The sequence below is a fragment of the Ricinus communis genome, chromosome 8, assembly GCF_019578655.1.
Source record: "Ricinus communis isolate WT05 ecotype wild-type chromosome 8, ASM1957865v1, whole genome shotgun sequence".
NCBI classification, from domain to species: domain Eukaryota; kingdom Viridiplantae; phylum Streptophyta; class Magnoliopsida; order Malpighiales; family Euphorbiaceae; genus Ricinus; species Ricinus communis.
This window is the reverse complement of record NC_063263.1, coordinates 7,783,880-7,805,797: the sequence shown is the minus strand read 5'-3', so window position 1 is coordinate 7,805,797 and position 21,918 is coordinate 7,783,880. Positions and strand designations below refer to the sequence as shown.

The following is a 21,918-nucleotide window of genomic DNA, read 5'->3' as shown; positions in this document are numbered from 1 at the left end:
AATTCTTATTTAAAGTTATGTTTAAATTCTAATCTTTAATGTAGATGAGTTTTTGTATTTATAAAAAATATAGAAATAACTATTTTTTATTGTATAGCAATTAATCATTATGCAATAGATAAAAATTAATAATATATTTTAATATTTAATAGAAAATGCTGATTAAATAACTATATGATATTGGGATTTATATGAAACATAAGTGAGAACTTTCTGAAGCAGTTATCTTTCTTCACGCTTAATAGCTATACTCTGTATACATGACGCGTTTCAATGGCGGCTATTATAACAGTACCTTATTTTCACATATATCTGATCTTTCTCTCTAAAAAAGTTTAAATCTTTTTACACTATTTTCCAGACCAAGAGGAACCCATCATGTTTTCTCATCTCTTCTTCTTCTTCCTATTCTTCTTTGCTTTCTCTGTTTCTTTCTCTCTTTCAATCTTTCTTCTTTATAAAAGCTTCAACAAGGCGAAGAAACAAGAACAACATACCCAGGAAAATGACTCATCAGTTATAAACCATTCTTTATCAAAAATAATTGACAAAACTTGTAAAACCAGTGAGAATAACCAAACCCATTTGACCCGTTCTCTTCTTCTTGACATTTTGCCATCTGATTCTCCCAAATGGGCTTCTCTGTTTGGTGATGAAACGCGCTCCGGTCATGGTGATGAGAGAAATGGGTTAATTGGGGATTCTGATTATAATCATAATACTAACAGAGTGAAAAAGAAGAAGAAAAGAGCTAAAAAGAAGAGATTAGATTTGAAGAGTGAAGAAGAAAATGGGGCTCAAGATAAGGGCATTGAGAGGGAAATGGATGGTTCGGATTCTGTATCGGGTCCGGTCAAACAGGAATTGGTTTGTCTGTACCCGTTTACATCAAGTAGTAGTGCTACACAGAGGAAGATTAAACAGCAGTATGATCATCTTGTCAAGTGCAATGAAAGTAAAGGATTGACACTGGCACAGGTTTTTCATTCTGTACTTATTTTAGAAACATTAAGTTCAGTTCAGTTCATTTCTTCTCTTAATGTTAATTGACAGTTGTTATCTTGGTATAATTAGGTTTCTTGTTAAAATTCTGAAGGATGCCTGTTATGTTTGCACTGAATTGCTTTTGGCTGCATTTCTATTTTTTCCTATTTCGAGTCTGTGATCCATTTTATTGTTTATTTTGATTAAGAAGTTGTATTTTATGACCATTATTCATTTGTAATGAGGAACGGTATTTAGGTTGTCTTCCCGAGGGAACTCTTTGCTTATAGATATGGCTTGCACGTGCACTTTTTAGACGGTCAAGTTACCTAGCAAACAACTTCTTTGATAGATTGTGAGAGGAAAAATAAAGGCAGAAGTATATTGTGGAGAATTAATTTGCATCTTTAACTTTATAAATGGTCCTATCACAAGTAAAATATGATTTTAATTAATGGTTCAGATGATCTCTATCTAACATACTACTAAAACAGAAACTTCAACTTGCAAGTTGTATGGTGTGGTAATAAAAGTGTCAGATAGCTAATTATAATGTTTGAAAGTTCAAGTTAGGATAGTAGCTCATTCATGTAAACCTGTGCCAGTTTTAGGATTTTATGGACTGCAATTGGTACTATTTTGCTCACTTTGAGGAAATTAACTGTGAGATTTACATTGGGGAGCTTACCTTGGGCATGTATTTGGTTTTTGAGTTACTGCAAGGGCTGGTTTATGAGCTGCTCCTCATTGGTGGTGGGATTTTAAACTGGTTATGGTTTATGTCAGTTGGCAAATGAGGGGATAGATACAATTGCTTTTCTGATGCAACTGAATGCAATATATTTTTAGTGGTTATCTCTTACCTGTGGGAAAATGAGTATTGTGAATTTACAATGTACATCTGGAGCACATATTGGAATGTAGTTTGGAAAACATCACTGTTACAAGAAACAGTCATTCTCAGGCCTCAGAGGAAGACCGGAAAAGCAACTACTCCTCTTACTACAAGTGCTGCTGAAGCTACAAGATAATTGTTTCATTGCTCTATCCCATTATCAATTTATTCAGTTTTCTCTGATAGCTGGCATCATTTTATGACTGTTAGCAAATATTTGAGCAATAATGAAGATGGCATCTTTATATTCAGTTTCATATAAGCCAAATCTTTCTAGTGCTATCAAGAATTCTAAGGCAGACTTTCAATTTTGAAGGTGACAGGATTTTACCCTGTAACTAGTGGACAACTTTCAGCTAAATTCACTTGTTGGATTTTTAACCCATAAGTAGGCTTAAGCCTTTCTTCTTGTTCTCTATTACGGAATGTCTGGTCCAGTTGATAGATTAAATTGATGATTTAAATTGGAGTAGTTGCTTTATGACATGTAAGTAATAACATTAAGCTGTGTAAATGTGGATTTCCGAATTGAATGTTTGCATAACAAATACTTCATCACAAAGTCATCTGGAGCATAAACTTCTTTGCTTTCTCTTATAATGCAGGTTGGAGACTTTGCTAATTGCTTGATTGAAGCTAGAAATGAGCTGCAGCACAAGTATGTTGAAGATTATTCTCTGGAAACCAAATTCTTCTTTTGCCTGTTTTACACTAAATTGCTATTGTTATGTCTCCTGCTATGCTAGTCAGTTTGTTTTCCTTGTGAGTTGTGACTGAGATTCATCTGTTCTGGGCCATTAGTTTACACAGCTTAATAATGCATAATTTAGCATTTTTATCAACAATCTTTTGATCTTTGAATTAACTCACTTTAGTTTTCTTTTTATGATTATGACTGGACCATATGCTACCTATCCCCTTAAATATCTGGTATCTAAAATAGCACATCCTAGTTATTCTCTTCCACTAACATATCCATAATATGAAATTTTCATCTACTATTTTTTCTAGGTCTGAGGTCATCAAACGTAAATTTACTATAACAAAGGCTCTACTACTCAAGGCAGATAGATCTTCAATTGACCGCCTTCGGCAACAGGTGACACATTAGTAATTCAATTACAGTTTTCTTGCTTAATAAAGCAGCAGATAGTGTCAATTGGATTGCCACTCATTTGTTTTAATGCTTTTTATTCTTCAGATATACAAGCTGGAGCTAGAACAAAAGAGATTAGAAGAAGATACATTTGTCTATAATTGGCTTCAGCAACAGCTTAAACTCTCACCAGCATACAAAAAGGTAAAACTCAAATCCTAATTATTAGAATCTTTAAATGAAGGTTTCAATTATAGATTGTATTGGTATGGTTCAAGATGTGCTCATAGTTTCTGATGATGCTGTTTATGCTAACAATTAAATATATAGTTCTATTTTAGTTCTCTAATTTTTCTCTGTAACTGTTGAAAACTTATTCACGTCAAACAAGGCGTTACTATAACAGACCTCCGTACCATCTGTTTCATGTTTCTTATGAGGGTCATTGGACATTTATCAAGTTTTTCAAAGATGCATTTCCTTTTTAGTGAATTGAGAATAATGCTTTATCTTGGATGGAAAAAGTAAAATATACCTCCTATAACTGTAATGTTTGATTTTCTTACTTTTCCTTTTCATGTTGTTTCTTCTCTCATATGTTGCTACTTAAATAGGGAGAAATTCGCTTCTTTTACTGCTAAGGCCCTTTTATGGGTGCTTTGATTACTTTTTCCAGGCATGGGGTGGGTAACCATCTTTTTGTCACCTCCTTTCACAAGCAAAAGTGGGGCCGTCTCTTTTGTTATATCAAATTGACGGCTAGTTTTTTTTTTTTTCTTTTCTATTTCCTTATGGCTAAGATTATATTGATTAGTTCTTTTGATTCTGACCTTCTCCCTTTTAGATGCTTGAAATCAGTGCCTGCATGGAATTGAAGGCCAAGTCTGGTGAGCTGATTGAGAGTAGCAACACTGAAGTTGCTGATATTTCCTTTGAAGAGCTATTAGCACAAGAAAAGAAGGACGTGTTTTGGTGAGTTGCTAATCTTGTCAAATTTATGTTTCTGATCCAATGTACATTCTCAGCGGTGCCTGTTGTTAACTGTATTTATAATAATCATATACAGGCAGAAAAATGGGAAATCAAGGTTACACTCAAACTGAAGATAACAACTTTTTGGTTACTGTACTGAAGGATGGACTTATTGTAGTATGTAGATCTGATACCCAACTGTCGCCAGGAATTTTTTGACTGCCTGTGCTTCTTTGGGTCTACTTGGTGCAAAGAATTATGGCCATTGTGAATTGATACTTTTCTTTTCCCCTAGGTTTCTCCATTAGAATCTAGTTAATCCTTTATGAGATTGATCTTGATGAACCACTAACATTACACTATGGGATTGGATCATAAGCTTCCTTTCAAATCTCTAATGGGGGTTGGAGGTTGGTTGTGGAAGTACATTAGAAATTTAGGAATATATGGTTTTGAATAACTTGCAGTATATATTGGTACAGTTTCTCTTCTTCTTCTTCTTCATTTTCTTTCTTTTTTTTGCATAGACTTTGGGATATTAACATATTGGTTAAGCCCAGATAATAGCAGAACCTTGCAGCTGTCCTTGGAAACCACAGATAATATAATAAGAACATGAGAAGTTTTTTAATTTTTTTCTAGCAAGATGTATATGGGATTTCTACTACACAAGACTTGAGCTAATTAAAAGATATCATGGACTAATTTATGGCATAAAAGAGTTCCCCTCCATTTAAAATTAGCTTCAATTGTCTCTGGTTTTTTTTTTTTTTCCCTTTTAAATTTTGTTTTTCAGTTTTGTAAATAAAACATATATTTTTTTATTTTTAAAGATAGATTTTCACAATTCAAAAAGCTTAATGCTAAATGCATAATTGGCATATGAACTTTGATTACACTTTTACAGGTTTAACTTTTAATTTTACATCATACATTAACTCTTTTTTTATGATATCTAAACTAAACAATTTTTATGTGGTTTTATTCAATCCGACTGCATTCTGTTTTCTTTTTCTTAAGGAATTGTCTGGGAATTTTCTGGTATGCAAACAGCCTGTTGCCATGCGATTCTTGTTGGCAGTGAATGTTCTTTTTTCAATTGATGAAAGAGTAGAAGGGATCATGGAGATGCAAGATCCCACAGAGTAATTCAGGCGTCAAGAGAGTCCCCACAAAACCAGGATTATTATGACTTTAAGAGCGATGGAAACCTGGAATAGCTTAGACATATAAATGAAATAGAATAGCTTAGCTTTGAACAAGCATTATATATTATATATACCCACTACTGGTTTTTCTATTTTCTAACTCTAGACTTGCAACATGAGAAAGAAATCAAGAAACAAAAAAGGTATGATGCAGCTAATCTTATGTTTCAGTAGATGACATTGACAGTTGATATGCTTTTAATTAAGGCGATATCTAAATCACCGTTCAATGCACAGAAACTAGTCTTGTATCATTTCACATAACAGACCCGGCCCTACTTTTATGATCAGCACAAGAAAATAGCTTTCAACGTGACTAGATCCCAAAATTCCCATGGCACAATATGAATCCAGCAAAAGCATGAAGAAAAACTAACAGAACCCCGGCATCCAGATTCACATCCTAAGCCTGGACTTGAATTTATAACTTTTGCATATTCAGATCAGTCAATCTTGACAGAGGAGTAAATCTTTCGGACAAACCAGAAGCAAGCATAGAAGCCAATTGTTCCAGTCAAAACAAAGAATGCATATGATATGATTACCATATACCCAAAGTAAAGGATGCCTGAAACCAATTTTGTGATCTCTAACTTGGTGAAGAAGTAGAAAACAGAGTAGAGGAAAAGGTACAAGGCAGAAGAACCGGCAGTCAGGTACGATCTCCACCACCAGTGATAGTCCTCACTGCATAACTGGAAGTAGCAGAGGACAATCGTAATCTCTGCACAAGTGATCAAAAGGATAACAAACACTATGAAGAGGAAGCCAAAGATGTAGTAGAACTGATTCAGCCATATCGATGTCAAGATGAAGAAAAGCTCGATGAAAACAGCACCAAATGGAAGAATGCCTCCAATGAGTATCGAAAATACTGGTTGCATGTACCATGCTTGTTCAGGTATTTGCCTAGGAATTTTGTTTGTTTTCACAGGGTCTTCGATAGCTGGCTTTTTGAACCCGAGGTAACTACCCACGAAGACCAATGGAACAGATATACCAAACCACAAGCAAACGAGTGCAAACATTGTCCCAAAAGGCACTGCCCCTGAAGACTGCTCCCCCCAGATTAGGGCATTCAATACAAAGAAGATTGCAAAAAGAATACCCGGGAACATAAATGCAGTTTTTAGGGTGTTCCTCTTCCACTCTGTGCCCTTGAACATTTTGTATAAGCGTGCTGATGAGTAACCAGCCAATATGCCCATGAATACCCATAACAGAACCATAGCAGTCATAAGGCCACCTCTGTTTGAAGGGGATAAGAAACCCAACAAGGCAAATATCATTGTCACAAGTGTCATTCCAAAGATTTGTACACCTGTACCAACATAAACACAGAGTAAACCAGAATTGATCGGCGCTCTGAACACATCTCCATGGACAAGTTTCCATCCTGTTTCTTCCTGAGCCTCATCTTGGGTCTCCAACTGATTATAGTTTGCAATATCTCTGTATAAAGTTCTCATCATAATCATGGCCACCATGCCAGAAAGGAAGAGGACAATCATCAGTGAGTTTATGATGGAGAACCAATGGATTTGATCATCATTCATGAGCAGGTATGTGTCCCAACGAGAAGCCCATTTAATCTCACTTTCCTAAAAGAAGTTTGCAGAAGTGAGAAGATCTGTAGAGAGAAAACAACAAAGCTTCACAGAAAAATTAATGAGAGAGTACCTTAAAAGTAACATCATATGTGAACACAATTGCCTTGCCCGAGTCAACTTCTTGTGGAACAGTGCTACCTTGAATTAACTTTTTGGTGTCCTTGTTGCATGTTGTCACCTGAGGATTATTATCATCCCATTCCTTGTACTCGTGATTAATACTGTTTACAAATTATAGGAATTAGATGAAACAGAATAATAACATAAGCTCAATAAATCACCACCCACAGAGTGCATCTCATTGTAACATACATCGCAGTGACCACCACATTGCCATGTGATTAGAAAACCAAAAAGGAATAATACCAGATTTGCTACAAAATTTCAACAGAATATTCACAGAATTATGTAGGCAAAACGACATGGAAACAATAAAGAAAATAAGTGCATATGTAGATGTGTATATCGGTGCAAAAGGATTCTAAGAAGTAACATCAGAATATGAGATGCTCTCAGGCATTTAACAATCAAAAGCAACAAATGAATGTTCTAGAGCCCAAATGCTTAGCAACTAAAACCTGCTTGCAGCAAGCACACATATTTCATTCAAGTACTCATATGTTTCTTTTCCTCCAACAGCATTGTTGCTTTCAAAATTCAAAGCATACACTAAACCTCATTCGTCTCCCCCATCTACCTAAGACAGCTTAACCCCATAAAGAAAAACTCAAATTTATAAGAGAGGAAGCAGTATAATACCTGTTAGGAATGACCTCAAACCCAACAATTCGAGCAGAGTCTGTCTCAAGATCTTTGTGATACATTACTCTGAAGCTCAGGTGGTTATTGATAAAGTATTTCTCCTCTTTACTCTGTAAAATGAACACTTATCAGAGAAACATAAAGAGAAAAGATACAAATACTTAAGAAATAAACCACAATGGTACTTGTTCTTTCTGAAACATACCCCAGCATAATTTCCTTTGAACCCAACACGGAAACCATGTTCGTAAGTCTTTGATTGACTGCCATCCCTCCTTTGTCTAAGAACGGCAACAGGAAGATTATCCAAAATCCTGCACATCCATTTCCCAGATATCAAAACAGCCAAGAAAATCAAATTTGACATGCAACAGATATACAAATGGGGAATTGCACACACAAAACCTTAAAATCACAGAACAGAAAATAGAAAATGCATCTCAAGCTTACATGTTAACTCGATATTCATCATCAATTTTCTCTTTAAAATTCTTAGCAGATTCAGCATCAAGTGTCACCCGACAGGCCACTTTACATGGCTGCTCTTCCATCATTTCAAACTGGAGTGGGATCATTGTCCAAGGTATCAACAACAATTCATCATGAATTCAATTTTTGCCAACTACAAGTTAATAAAGCACATAAAAGGGTAACAGAAGCTTACCGTGTATTTAGAATTCTCAATGCGGTCACCTCGAAGAACCTCACCCAAATTTTCTGCACTGTTCAGAATCTTATTAGGCTTACAATATTTCAAGTAGTAGTAGTCATATGGAAGTTGTGTCTTGGTAGATGACAGCTTGTTCACTTTGACAGAAAGGGGATCACCCTAATCAAAGGAGTATAATGTTAGACATTGAACTTAATAATAAGAATAATGTTAGACATTGAACTTAATAATAAAACTTCACAATGAAATAAGAACAACAAGCCCCTACTATTCAGCATCACACAACCAAGAAAATTCTTCACCATAAGATTTTAATTGAAGTGAGAAAAGTTCCAATAAACAATATGCCAAATAAAAGATGCCATCAGTTACAATGGTTACTCAAACATGGATGATATTGGAATTCGTAATACCAATGAAACATACCACCATAATAAAATGTTATTAGTTGCACTTCGATATTCAATATTTGAACTGCATACCTAACTTTCACCACTATTTGTAAACATACTGAGCAGTGTTAGAAATCTTAGAGCATGTTAAATACATATTCAATTTTCTAACTGCTTCCATCATTAATTAGTGTAACTTAATCATAAGCGTACACATACTCGTATAAAGCAAATATGAAAAACACCCACATGACAAACAACAACCAGTCATATCACTAAATCAAACACCCATATAAGTGGAAGTCTAAACGGCATATACCAGCTGATATAAACAGCCAACATAAAGAACTCGTTATTAAATCACTACATTTTAAAAGTCAAAGCAACAACAAAATCACAGATCCAAATCGAACCGAAAGGTGAAATCACGGATCTGCAGTAACAGATCAAACACCAAAACCCTAGATCCAACACTACTTGTAACAAAAACAAAGATAAACCCATAACTTAAAACACCGAAAAAGGGTGAATTTCTTTTTCAATAAAAAGTGAACCCATAAATTGAAATAGCTAAAGAAATTTAAGAAAACAAAAGATAATTAAAAAAAAAAAAAAACAAGAAGAGAAACAGATGGGTTACCCTGTGAAAGTCACGAGGAGCAACGCCAGGAAGATAAAATGAGTATGCGGATGAGAAAAAGAGAACGGCGAAGAAGAAGATCATTTTACTACTACACATCTTCATCTTCTTCATTCTCAGTTACAGGAACGTTGAGATTGAGAAACGGGCAAGTGAGAGAGAGGTTTATACACTGGCAAAGACTTCGAATATAACAGAGATGTTCGTTTTGCCTATTGCCAGGCCCCTTTCTTTTTTCTTCTTTTGCCGCTTCCAGAATCCAATTAGTCTGGCGCAGCCATGTTCCAGGGCCGGTTTTGGCCCGGCACTGTCATAATCCGGGCCTGAACTGGTCCACAGTCTCACAATCTTAAGATCGCATATTAATTTGGGTTTTTTACCTGTATATACGGGAAATGGCGTGAAAAGTTTTATTTTTTGAAAAATAATAAAAGTTTTTATATTTTTATCAGATTTACGATATTAAATTTTTTATTTTAATATGTTAAAATACTAAAAATTAGATTTCTTATTTTTTTAAAATTACTAAAGAATAATCAAAAGATAATTGAAAAATAATTATATCATAATTTTTTAAAAATATTTCAAAAAAATAGTATTTTTTTTTTAAATTGTACAATGAAAAATATTATTTTTTAGTTAATTTAAGGTATTTTAAAAAGATTCATTTTATCTGTATAATGAAAAAATATTTTAAATTGATATTTATGGCATAAATTTAAGAAAAAAAGTGTTCTTTATTTAAAACTGTATTATAATATCTTTTATTATTGTGTTTTTCAATAAAATTATAGCAACATTATTTTCATTCTTCAATTTTATCTAATTTTTTTATTGTCATACAAATTAAAATAATTGCTATAAATATAAAATAATTATTCTTTCTGGCACCTTTAGATGATTATTTTAGTTTTATTTAATTTTATTTTTATATATTTTTAATATTCTATAGTACACTTTTTAAAACACACATCTACATTATCATCAAAATATACTAGCTGATATAAAAAAATATATGTTATAAATATATACCACACGTAAAAATATAAAATAAAAATAATAAATTTATCTCCCTTAACTAGTTTAACAATAATGTATTATTTTAAAAGTTAAATAATATTATTTTGATATTTTTTATATATATTATATATATTATTAATATTTTTACATTGACGGTCCTTCAATGTTGGCCATGCATCACAACTGTCCCTAAATTTTAATTTGCAATATAAAATTTCTTAATTTTTATTTGGAGTATCCTTAAACTCATTTCTGTCAATCTCTGCTTGAAAAATTAAAAAAAAAATAATGTGACAGGCTAATTAGATAACCTTTTTAAAAAAAAAAATACATATGTCACATAAGACCTATTTTCTCTTTCATTTTTGTTTCACTTTCTCACAATCTAAACACCATAATCCAAATTAAAAAAAAAATATCCAAAGAGAAGCTTCATCAATCAAATTGAAACCCAAAGTTACAAAATATACAATTGAAAGTTCATCATTATAATTGAAAATGAAAATATAAGATAAAAAAGGATGAAGCCAAACAAAACAAAAAAAAAAACATAACAAATCCAAACTGAGAGTATTTAAAGAAAAATAATTAAAATTATATATATAAAAAAAAAAACAAATAGAACAAATCTAGAACACCGGTTAGCATGTCTGTGTAAACAAATATAGAAACAAAGATAATAGAGACAAAGAGGAGGATAGCATGTCTGTGTCAACCAGATCACATCAACGTTATTGCTCCAATTTCCATTGACTAACTTTCCTCTTGCAATATGAGCATTAATTCACCTCTGTATAGAAATCATTGATTTCCATTGAGTCGTTTCTAGCCTCCTCTATACAAAAAAATACTGACGACCATGGACAAACGAATGCTAACAAAGACAACCATGACCAACACGCTCAAAAATTGTAACCAGCACTAGCAGCCACGCTCTTCTCAATAATATATATCTAAATGTATCAGATAATGGTCTCAGATTTCTGCACTCTCTTCTTTTTAGGTGGACCTTTTTGAAGATTAAGGAAGAGGTCACCACGGTGGCGGCAGCAACAGAGAATTGCAACAGTAGAGGTGAATGGCGGGATTTATAGTAGGTCTCTAGATTGGAGTTCTTGAAGATCTAAAGATTGTTTGTTTTTTGCACACTTTAAAATCATTAGCGGATTATATTAGGTATAATAAGAATTTGATTTATTTAGTATTGTATTTTTATTAATTTTAAAATGAATGCCAAATGTCTTAGTATTATCAGTTGTGTTATAGTGATGTGATATATACGAATGACATGTAATTATTCAACTAGCCTAGAACGTTATTTTTCCTTTAGTCTCTTAAACGGAAAAATCAAGAAATTATGTATTCCAAATTGAAATTTAGCAACAATTGTGATACACGTCAATGTAAAATACCCTTAAAATTATCCACCTATTGTCATCCCTTTATTTTTTAATACAAGACAAAATAGTAAGGGTACGAGTTGATGAAGCAGCCAATACTTAAAAATTAAAGAAAAAATAACAGGAGGATCAAGAAAAACATACAATATTAAATTGAAGCAACAATTGCTTTTCCAACTAAAGGCAATAAACATTTGAATCAATCATGTACACTTCCCTTGTGTTTCTGGGATATAAAACATTCCTACTCATTGTAATGTCAGCTAAGATTAATAAGCGAAAATCAATAGCAGAGTTATTTGAGGTCCAAACATTTTTCTGATTTTTCCCACTATATATATGCTTGTGCTTGTAGATTGTATTATCCTATTGTTTAAAATCCGATCCAACCATTGACCCGGTCAAGCTCGAGGATCAAAGATTCACCGAAAAAGGAAATGCACTCAAATAAAAAAGATAAATGAAAAAGAAGGGAGAAAGAGCAGGCAAAATATGAACATGAAGTCTAAGGTAAAATATGGCTGGCTACCTTAAGAACAAAGGGTCTCTAACTCAAGTGAGCAACTCAAATGCCGAAAGAGAGGCCTTCCTAATAAGACAGCCATCATCCAATACTTTTCAGCATTTTTAGTTTTCAAGAACATTTTAAAGTTCCTTCTAGTTTTTATTATCACATGTAAGAATGTGAGATTTAAAATCCTCCAGTTCAGTGAGGACCTCCTCCTCGGGCCTGTAAATCAAATCAATCATCCGCCATATCTGCACAAGAATTAATTGACATTTTAGTGAAGGAACAAGGTGGTTTACTGCTGTGCCAGTCATAGATTGATCATCTCTAAGAACAGGCAGTATGTAATCTAAAATGCATGTCAAATGGTTGTTCTTGTTTACTATTCGATATTTGTTTCTCAGTGACAGACTGACTGATACTGCTTCATACAAATAATGGCCCAAAATACACTTTTAAGCAATTAGAAAATATGATACACATTGGGGAATTGCGTTGAAGCAGAAAGCAGTAAGCCAAATCACTCGAACTTCTTACTTATACTGCATTGCAACTCCTTGACTTATTGGCAGCTTTCTGTAACACAACACTACCACATGATTTGGAGACATGGGGCAAAAATCTAATGCATCTCTTCCAAATTGAAGAATATTCATCCTTACTTCAGAACTGAAAATGGTTACCTATGTTTCTTGAATATGAGAGGTCATGTGCAACTATTGTGAAAATTTACAAATTTTCAATAAAAATTTATGAAAAGCAATCGATTCCCCTGTGTCAAATTATGTTCTCTCCGCAAACAGCAAACGAGAAATAAAATGTGGAACAATGATATAGAAAGGCAACCTAAAGCCACACTTGCATGACAGAATGAAGTTGCATAATCTCCAGACAAAATCAATCAAATAATGATTTACTTACCTGTAGTGTACCACCACCTGAAGTACTCTCACAATCATCAGAAACACTGACAATTGTCCATGGATCAGAAGAATTCCAATGGAAATCAACAATCTTGTCCCTATATGCACATAAAATATCAATAACAACAGATAATCCCATTAAAATAAGCAAAGCAGATAAATTGCAGTCTTGCCCAAAACATTGTAGGCATCCAACTGTTGTCAAACATCTGCAAATTGGGGTTGCTTGAATAAATGAAAGGATGATAAAGCATAGATAGGATATAAATTTTCATACCTATGCCCAGCATGTTGGAAAAATAATCCTGGAGGAGCGCTGGGCAAGTTCAATCCAGCAGAATCTTGCTTTTTACCAATCTGAAAGACAAAAGGAATTACCATGAGAAAAATGCCAGCACCAAAGAGAAAATAGGAAGAATGAGAACATATAAACCTTATAACCCTACCATCCCAAGACTAAAAGAGGCAAGAACAATTTTAGAGACGCAATCAATGCCAATGTGGCACTGCAGAAAATGTAATTGGCTAATATCATTCTGCTCTAGTTGCCCTGATATAATTTGGGATCAATGTTCAAACAATGGTACAATATAAATGCTCAAACAGGTTGATGATAAAGATAACTTTAGAAACAAATAGAAACACAAACCCTATGCTTATACTTGTTCCTCCATTCAGTTCATTCATGATAATAGAATGTCCTCAATGGTTATTTGCAGTGAATGGAACAGTCTTATTCCCTAGTATCCTCAAACTCAGAAAATCAGCAGAGAAATGGTACTAAGAACAATTTCACCTTTTCGGGCAGAGGAAAAATCAGATTTAAATAAATGTTCCCAAGTTCTACAAGGCATGCATTTGACTATTAGATTACTGAGCCTGTGGTAACTGTAGCCTCACTCTGTTAATAATGAAAGAAAAAACACATTTCTGCCAACCCCATTTTTCAGTTGTCACACGCCTCCTTGGTATTACTCATGCTATAAATTCTCCACAAGTGAATCCATCTTTTGGTATTCTATTTCAATGTGCCATGGATACTAGGAAGAACGAGAACTGCATCATCTGGTCATTCTATTGCTCAATGTGGTATTAGCTTTCTCAGTCCTTTCTATTACCAATTTAAAGATTTTAGCAAGATTGAGCATGAGAGAGAGACAAGATGTCTAGGACAAAATGTATAGCATGATACCTTCTCATAATCCCAGATATTTAGGAGACCATCCTCTGCAGAACTTCCAAAGACAGAAGAATTGTCTGGGGACCACTGAAGATAAATGCATAATTTTGTTAAAAACCAGTGGATTCCCATTGAGCATAAGCCAAATCACTTTCCAGACCTGTACACAGAGGACGGCAGCACTGTGACCCTCAAATTTGTGAATAGGTGACCCAAGTCCACCAGAGGTGAGGCTTCGGCGATCAAACATGTGAATAGTATTATCAGCAGACCTGAAGTACAGAGGTCACCAGTTAAAGGCATACCATGAATTGCATAAATTTAAAATGATAACAAAAGGTATAAACTACAAATGAAAAAGATAGTTCAAAGATCATCACATATTCCAGACTGTTTTGTTCGCAATAAAGAATATGGATATAAAAGTTCCATACTGCAGCTCTGATGACAAGGAGAATAAATAGAAGAAAATGCAGGATTTAGTACCCAGTAAGAATGAAATTTACATCATGAGGATTCCAATCAACACAATGAAGATCGGAATTGTGAGCTTTCTCAACCTGCCAAATTTGCAAACACAATCCCTGAATCAATGCCAAATATGTATAACTAGGAAGTGGCAAGTTCAGTTCTATGCTAAAAAAATGAACAATGTAGAAATAACTCCAATTGCCAAAAGGGAAAGCATAACAATAACCAGAATAAACAAAAAATAACTTGCAGGCTCAATATATGCTGAAAATTTTATAGGGAATACTAAGATAATGAGATGTACAATTTTTACCTGTCTACATTACATACTAGCTTTAGGCTGGTGCTTTGCACAAATGATTTATATCGTTAACATTTTAATTTTATTTATAAATTCTTAACAAGTAACAAAAAGATGATAATATACTTATAGTACTATAAAGCTGTTACTTTTGTTTTACCATATTTATTTTAGCTTCCATAATATAATATGTAAAGCATTTATTTAACTTATAGATCAATGCTAGCATTATTAGTAATTAAGAAAGAGAAAAAAAAAAAAAGAAACATATGTTTTAGTTATATGATATAAAACTTAGCAATTTGCATATGAAATAATTATGGTTAAATTTTTCCATCTGCATTTTATATACATATACTTTGCTTCTACTGCCTCTCCCAAATAAGAGGGCCTTAGATATGGATTGTAGTCATTGTTAAGATTTTCATCAAGAAGGAACACAATAATACCAGGAAAAGTGTTAAGGAACAATTAATAGGCATCAAAACTAAAATTGTGACCTTGACAACAGGACTAGAGCCAGTTCTTGCATCCCATAGTATAAGGCAAGAATCATCTCCCACACTACAGAACTCGTGTGCACTACACATCAAAAGCAAATAGCATTAGAAAAGATCAAGAGGGATAAGCTTTCAAAGGAGAGTATAATTTTAACATATCCATGAACTGATGTTGAGAGAGCAAAGGAGACCTAGGCTTCTGTAGAGGATGCAAGTAATACGATAGATAATTTGTCAAACCAAAGTGACTAGAGATCTGTGAATGAATGATTGCTTAGCCATGTAGGAATAAGAGCATTTGATTGTCAATTACCTTGATGGGCAGAATTGAACATCTTCAACAGTATCCTCATGCCCTTGGAAGATACCACGTGGCCCAATAGAAGGACTCTTAGTAGATTTATCATTACTACCACCAGCCTTAGAGGCATGTTTGGTGCTGGAGCCACTAGATCCAGGAGACTTTAAGGACACTGGGTCAGCTGCCAAGACTGAGATATGATCTTGTATGCTCCACAAAACCACTGACTTGTCCTTACCTACCATTAAAATTGCCCAATCAGAAAGAATTTTGGAAACATCAGTTACTGTAACAGCCAGCCAACAGTAATCAAAGACCAGACAAGAAAAGCAATTTTATGATCATAAGTTTTGTACATAAGAGATAAGCATGATAAAACCAAAAAGCAACAGACAGTTTTTGTACAATTTTATAAGCTCACTTACCCTCGTAACAAGATTATGTTCATGTTGTTTAGGAAAATAACAAATGTGTATGCAGCAGTTATAAATTGGATCAAGACTTGGAAAATCCTATAAGGCATTTGACATGAAACCAAGGCTAACACACTAAAATACCAGAATATAACAATGGCAATCATTGCTTGAATTGTAAAATAACAAATATGTTAAGCAAGAAAATTCTAAAAATCTGTACATGGGAATCATAAAAATCACATCCAACCTCCAGAGAGTACAAAGGGCTCAGTTGGGCACATAGCCAGAGCAAATTCGGCATCATCTGTATGCCCAGTCAATACCTGCAATATAATGCAACCAGGTTACAAGTGCAATGCATTTAGAAAAAAGCAACTAAAACCAATTCCATGTATTTTAAAAACAATAAAGTGATTCTTAAATCTCCCAAGGGCCATTAATAGCTAAATGCATTCTTACAAGTCAACAGTTACAAGGGTGATAATGATAATTGTGTATAGAGAATTTTTTTAAGTATAATTGTAAATCATGAGAAATTAAAGATTATTAAGAAAAAAGTAATTGTCATAGGAAAGGAGTAGGACAAACCAGATCTGGACGAGATTCTGTAGCTCCCAGGACAGCATGGCGATTCGGCTGAGCATCGACATCCCAAATGAGGACCTGTTTCAAAAATTGATAACTTAATTGAAATTAAACTCCATTGACTTATAACTGAAAATCAAATCGAAAAAACAGAAATTAAATAGGAGAACAATAAAAATGAAAAGAAAATGCTTACTTCAGGACTATCAGTGTGTGTAGCCACTATCTTACTGTTCTGTGGCAGTTCCCTGATTCTGTTCACCTACAAAAACCTCAATGAATGATGGGTAAAACATTAGGAGAATAATATGTGAATGATGGAGCATAAGTTAGATGAGTTAAATTAATTATTAACGCTCAAAATGTGTAAAACATCACTAGCACAGCAGTTATTATTGCAAGATAACTTTGTTTCTATAAGAATCAATGACAATAAGAAATCATTATACAGCCATGGGTACCTCGCCAGGATGTAAAATGGTTTTATACTTCCTTACGAAGGGAGAGCGTGCTTCTTCATTAAACTGTTATATCAAAAGAAGCATTGCAAGTTAATCATTATGATAATAATAGTGAACAAAAGCAAATGAATATGAACGATGGTGTGACGTATAAGTATAACCTGAGAAATGTGCTCTGCAGCAGCAACCCTAGGTTTAACAACCTCACAGTTTGCAATCACAAGAGTATTTGGAACACTACCATCAGTCTGAATGCAGTAACAAATGAAAAAACAACACAGATCATACATTTCAAGTGGTAGCATTAGCATCGCTAAGAAGAGTACAAGTACATGATTAATAGAATTGGTTTGACATTATAAACAACTAATTCAAGTGAATCATCTTCATCTTCTTGCCTGTTCAGAAAGGTATAAACGCTGGCGGTTCTTATAGGTTGCCTGTTCCAGTTGTGGACCCCATCTGTTAGTCGATAAAAATACAATATATTGTTGTCATTATCATAAGCATTTCGAAATTAGAAAAGCTAATTAAAGAAGAGGAAATGCAGAACCAAAGAGAAACCCTAGCACATTGTTTGGCAGAAGATGAGAGTGAAAGAGAGAGAGGGAGACCGGCAAGAGAGGGAAGGCCAAACGAGGTTGTGATTAGCGAGCCAATCGTAGAGTACTGGGACTAATGATTTCCATTGTGCGTATCTATCGTCTACCGATTTCCTTCCTTTGTCCTTCATTTTCTTTCCTTTCCTTTTCTATTCTTTCTCTTTCTCTTTCTCTTTTCTCTCTTTCTTTCTTTCCCGCCTATTACTCAACCAGTGTATTATGTGCCAGTGCCACTGTGTCAGTGGCTCCACCAAATGTGAAGCAAAGCTGCTTTTTCGAGCGGGCCTGGGATGATGAATGAGTGGTCTGGGCCGAGCCTCCTACCCCATTTACCCATCTATTAACCCTTTCTTTGTTTTTTGGAAACTTTTCAAAAATACTATAAATTAACAAAAAAAATATCATTTTTAGTGTGTAAATTTGTTTAAAAATAAATACTGTTATTTTAAATCTTTTAAAAAATATGGTGTGATTAGGTTTTTTATTTTTTTAGTTATTGTTTGGTTGTTTAATAAAAAAAATCAGTAACATATTTTAAAAAAAATAAAAAATTATATTTTTGATATTTTCATATAGTAAAAATAAATAAACTTACATCGTATTTTCTATAAAAAGATCAAACAATAACTTTTCTTCATTTTTTCTAGTAGTATTAATATTTGAAAAAATAACAAAAAAATCTATTTTATTTTTTATTAAAAATACGGTGTTAATTTTTTAACTTTTCTGCATTAAAAATGGTTAAAAAATTAACTTTTTTCAAAAATATAATTTTAGTTTTTTTTAGTAAAACAACCAGAAAACAAATAAAAAACAAATGACAAACAACCACACAGTATTTTTTTTAAAAAAATAAAAAATATATATTTTTGAAAAAATTACATAATAAAAATATATTTTTTTATTAATTTTAAGGCATTTCTAAAAAGTTCCCTTTTATATTTTTGTTTATTTTATCTAACAATTGGCAAAAATTTCACAGATAGTTTTTGACACAGATTTTCCAGACAAATATTTTGATTTTTCAATTTTGTATTTTTCATAAACTGTCTTCTAAAATTATAGTGTGAGAAAAGCAAAAATAAAAAATAAAAATAAGTTGCTTGCAACATAGTTTTTCTTCTTGTTTATACTTCTTGCAAATTCGATGCAAGTTTTTAGTTTATTATTTCATTTCAGCTTATTTATTTCAACAATCAAATATAGTTTAATTTACTAGTGTATAAGCTTGAATCTACATAAACTATCAAAAAAGTTTAGAAATGCAAGCAATTTTGATAGTTTGTGTACTGCAACACATTTACCACACTCGTAAAAAATAAAGACTCAATATATATCTCTTTTGGTTTTATGTCATAAAGAATTAAAAAATTAAAGATATATCTCAAATTGTTGTCAATTTAGTTGTGTTCTATTTAGAAAAATTAGAGACATATCCTTATTTTTATATTTTTTTTTTATTTCATATATAACAAATAGCATGTAATTTAATCGAATCAACTCACAAGCTATTCATCGTCAAGCTTATTTGATGTTATTAACTTGATAGATTTGCTAAGTTTAACAAATTTTTTATTATTTTAATTTTTTCGAACCAAATTAAGTATGATTATATTATCAATATAAATTTAAATTAAAAATAAAATAAAATTTATTATTATTTTATTTTTTACATAAAATTTAAATCAAACTCAGTATATTAAAAATATCACTAAGTCGAGCTTGAACTCAAAAAATAAACTTAATAAAACCTAGTAAAATATTGAATTTTTAGATGGAGTCTATTGGCAACTCTGATTCAATTGAGTGAGCTTTGGGAGTCATAAGGCATATACCATAATTAATGAAGAGATAAAGCATGATGATTCTCATTCAAAATTATTCCCATATAAAGTCAAAGGATATGATTGGTGTTCAAGATTTCTAGGAGCAACAATGTAACGCCTGCATTTTCTCATCATCCATGTTATGTGCATTTACATTTAATCATTGGGCATATGATGGTATATCAATGATATTTTTATTTTATGAGAACATATATATATTAATTATAAGTAGAGAATAAGAAGCATGATATTAGATTATTAATTTAGATAAGTTGATTAAGTACTTGGGTTATGTGTATTAAGCCTTAAGACTTAATTGAACCAATAGTTGAAGGTTGGGTAAATAGATTGGACTTAAAAGATACAATTAAAAGTTAGTACCTATATATGGTTAGTAAGAATTAATTTAGGGTGATAAAAATAGTTTAGTAGGTGGTGGCATTAAGAGAGGAATATTGGAAATTGGAACCATGAGTAAGCTCATTTTACCTCTTCATTTCTCTAAAATTCGTTCTTGGCCAAAAACACAAAATTTGGAATAAGAGAGAGGAGTGGAATACCTAGAAAAACTTAAGATTAAGATAGGATTTTGCCAACTATTGAAGGAGCTAAGCTAAAGCTAAAGGATTTAAGCATATTAGCAACCCAAAAGCTGAAATTGGTAAGTTGTTACTTGAGTGTTATTAATTTGTCATTAGGGTTCTTGATTACAAATTGGAAAAACTTCATTTGATGGTCTCATTGATTAATTAAAGGTCTGATTATCATGAATTAGTAGAGTATTGAATGATTGCATAAAGATTAAGCTTGATTTAAGTTTAAGTATGTTAAGATAGATAACTGTCAAAATTCCAGCAACCTTGATATTCTGTATTTTAGGCATAACATGGGTTATATAAGTCCAAATTAAGCTTAATTGGTGTCTATGGAAAGTTTAAAGAGTCCTCTATAACTTTGTAGTTTTGTGATTTTGCTATTTTTGCCGTTTTGGTTGCTTAAATTGAGCAAACAGATTGCTGCTCGGGTACAACTAGCTGTATGACCCTTGCTCAGTGAATTTGAAAATAATTAAATCTATAGAAGTCGGAATTGAGTAATTCTTCTTGGAGATGAAACTAGACGCATAAATGGATATGTCAATTTAATATGAGATTTTTGTATTAAGCCAATTTTGCCCAGCAATAAATATACCTTGGTACTAAATTCTGTCTAGAAAACAGAAATGTTGGAGATTAGTTTTATACAATTTATTGATGTTAATTTGAGTTAGATTGGTATTTAACTAGATGGGAAATGTTTATAGGATATTAAAACAGTAATTGAGAGTCTTAGAGGAAGAGTTAGACCTATGAATTAGAGAGGGGATGATCTTGTAATGCATTAGAACTCGCATTTACATGAATATTTGTAATATGCATGAAATGTGAATTGATGAATGTGTTGACAGGTACTCAAAGGCCTCGGAAAGGAAGTTGTGGAGAAAGGAGGTTCTTATATGCTAAAGGAATAAGTATATTTTGAGTAAGTAAATAGTTAATATTTGCTATGTTCATATATTTAATCAAATGTTCGCAAATGGTTGCGTTTGCTTAATATTGCTTATGTTTGAATGACTGAGATGGAAATGATTGGTGTTGAGTGGAACAATTGTTATTGCTGAAATATGATATAAGTGAAATGATTGAATTGTGATGTTAAGTGCATATGTGCATGTGAATGGTGGATTCCCTATGAAAAAAAAAAGATATATATATAAAGCCTTGGGAGGCTAAAGCCTAGAGAGGCTATAAAAGTGTATAATGTGAGATGAGGCGAGCTTACGTGTGTGATATGTGAGGATGAGGCGGAGCAGCACATTAAAGGGGATCCACAAGCCGTGAGAACTAACCATAATTGTTGAATTGTATTTCTTCTATGATGGTTGTAATGAATTGAGTAGAATGGTATGACTTTATACCTAAACTATGAATATCATGGAAAGTTATGTGATTGGGTGGAAATTGTATTAAGTGTATGTGATATAGATTATGTTGATTATTTATTTACCGAAATGGAGGCTCACCCTCTCCAAAATTTTTCTTTTCAGGTTTGTAAATAGTAGTGCATCCGTTGGTTGTATGCGAAGTCTAGCTTTTAGCAGCTTCCAAGTTGGGCCGGTTGTGAAGTCTCCTCCCGATGCATTTTTGTATGCAGTT

General features: G+C 32.8%; 3 protein-coding genes across 3 annotated transcripts; 1 reads left to right on the top strand and 2 right to left on the bottom strand.

Moving 5' to 3' along the window:
* Positions 1–215: 215 nt before the first annotated feature.
* LOC8266965 lies at positions 216–4,438 on the top strand. The gene is made up of 6 exons (XM_002527362.4): positions 216–978; positions 2,485–2,537; positions 2,891–2,978; positions 3,081–3,179; positions 3,820–3,947; positions 4,042–4,438. Exons 1-6 carry the CDS (start codon positions 379–381, stop codon positions 4,076–4,078), a joined length of 1,005 nt encoding a protein of 334 aa, XP_002527408.1. The 5' UTR covers positions 216–378; the 3' UTR covers positions 4,079–4,438.
* A 743-nt stretch (positions 4,439–5,181) lies between these two features.
* LOC8266964 (transmembrane 9 superfamily member 7) lies at positions 5,182–9,563 on the bottom strand. Its single transcript, XM_002527361.3, has 7 exons — positions 9,230–9,563; positions 8,192–8,356; positions 7,978–8,087; positions 7,733–7,841; positions 7,525–7,637; positions 6,836–6,986; positions 5,182–6,756 (listed from the first exon to the last, which is right to left on the bottom strand). The coding sequence occupies exons 1-7, from the start codon at positions 9,341–9,343 to the stop codon at positions 5,599–5,601; spliced, it is 1,920 nt and encodes a 639-aa protein (XP_002527407.1). The 5' UTR covers positions 9,344–9,563; the 3' UTR covers positions 5,182–5,598.
* Positions 9,564–12,155: 2,592 nt separating this feature from the next.
* On the bottom strand, positions 12,156–18,215 carry LOC8266963 (WD-40 repeat-containing protein MSI4). The gene is made up of 15 exons (XM_002527360.4): positions 17,910–18,215; positions 17,694–17,757; positions 17,457–17,543; positions 17,296–17,358; positions 17,031–17,096; positions 16,838–16,912; positions 16,497–16,572; positions 15,846–16,071; positions 15,533–15,614; positions 14,747–14,820; positions 14,421–14,532; positions 14,273–14,347; positions 13,358–13,437; positions 13,079–13,178; positions 12,156–12,408 (listed from the first exon to the last, which is right to left on the bottom strand). The coding sequence occupies exons 1-15, from the start codon at positions 18,026–18,028 to the stop codon at positions 12,307–12,309; spliced, it is 1,401 nt and encodes a 466-aa protein (XP_002527406.2). The 5' UTR covers positions 18,029–18,215; the 3' UTR covers positions 12,156–12,306.
* Between the last annotated feature and the right edge of the window lie 3,703 nt (positions 18,216–21,918).

Coding starts and splice junctions, on each gene's coding strand:
- LOC8266965 (XM_002527362.4), top strand. CDS start 379: ATGTTTTCTCATCTCTTCTTCTTCTTCCTATTCTTCTTTGCTTTCTCT. Junction 979..2,484: donor AAGGATTGACACTGGCACAG/GTTTTTCATTCT, acceptor CTTATAATGCAG/GTTGGAGACTTTGCTAATTG. Junction 2,538..2,890: donor AGAAATGAGCTGCAGCACAA/GTATGTTGAAGA, acceptor TATTTTTTCTAG/GTCTGAGGTCATCAAACGTA.
- LOC8266964 (XM_002527361.3), bottom strand. CDS start 9,343: ATGAAGAAGATGAAGATGTGTAGTAGTAAAATGATCTTCTTCTTCGCC. Junction 8,357..9,229: donor CTCCTCGTGACTTTCACAGG/GTAACCCATCTG, acceptor TCCTTTGATTAG/GGTGATCCCCTTTCTGTCAA. Junction 7,842..7,977: donor GATGAATATCGAGTTAACAT/GTAAGCTTGAGA, acceptor ATGGATGTGCAG/GATTTTGGATAATCTTCCTG.
- LOC8266963 (XM_002527360.4), bottom strand. CDS start 18,028: ATGAAGGACAAAGGAAGGAAATCGGTAGACGATAGATACGCACAATGG. Junction 17,097..17,295: donor CCATTTTACATCCTGGCGAG/GTACCCATGGCT, acceptor AGGTTTTTGTAG/GTGAACAGAATCAGGGAACT. Junction 14,348..14,420: donor CTGCCGTCCTCTGTGTACAG/GTCTGGAAAGTG, acceptor ATTTATCTTCAG/TGGTCCCCAGACAATTCTTC.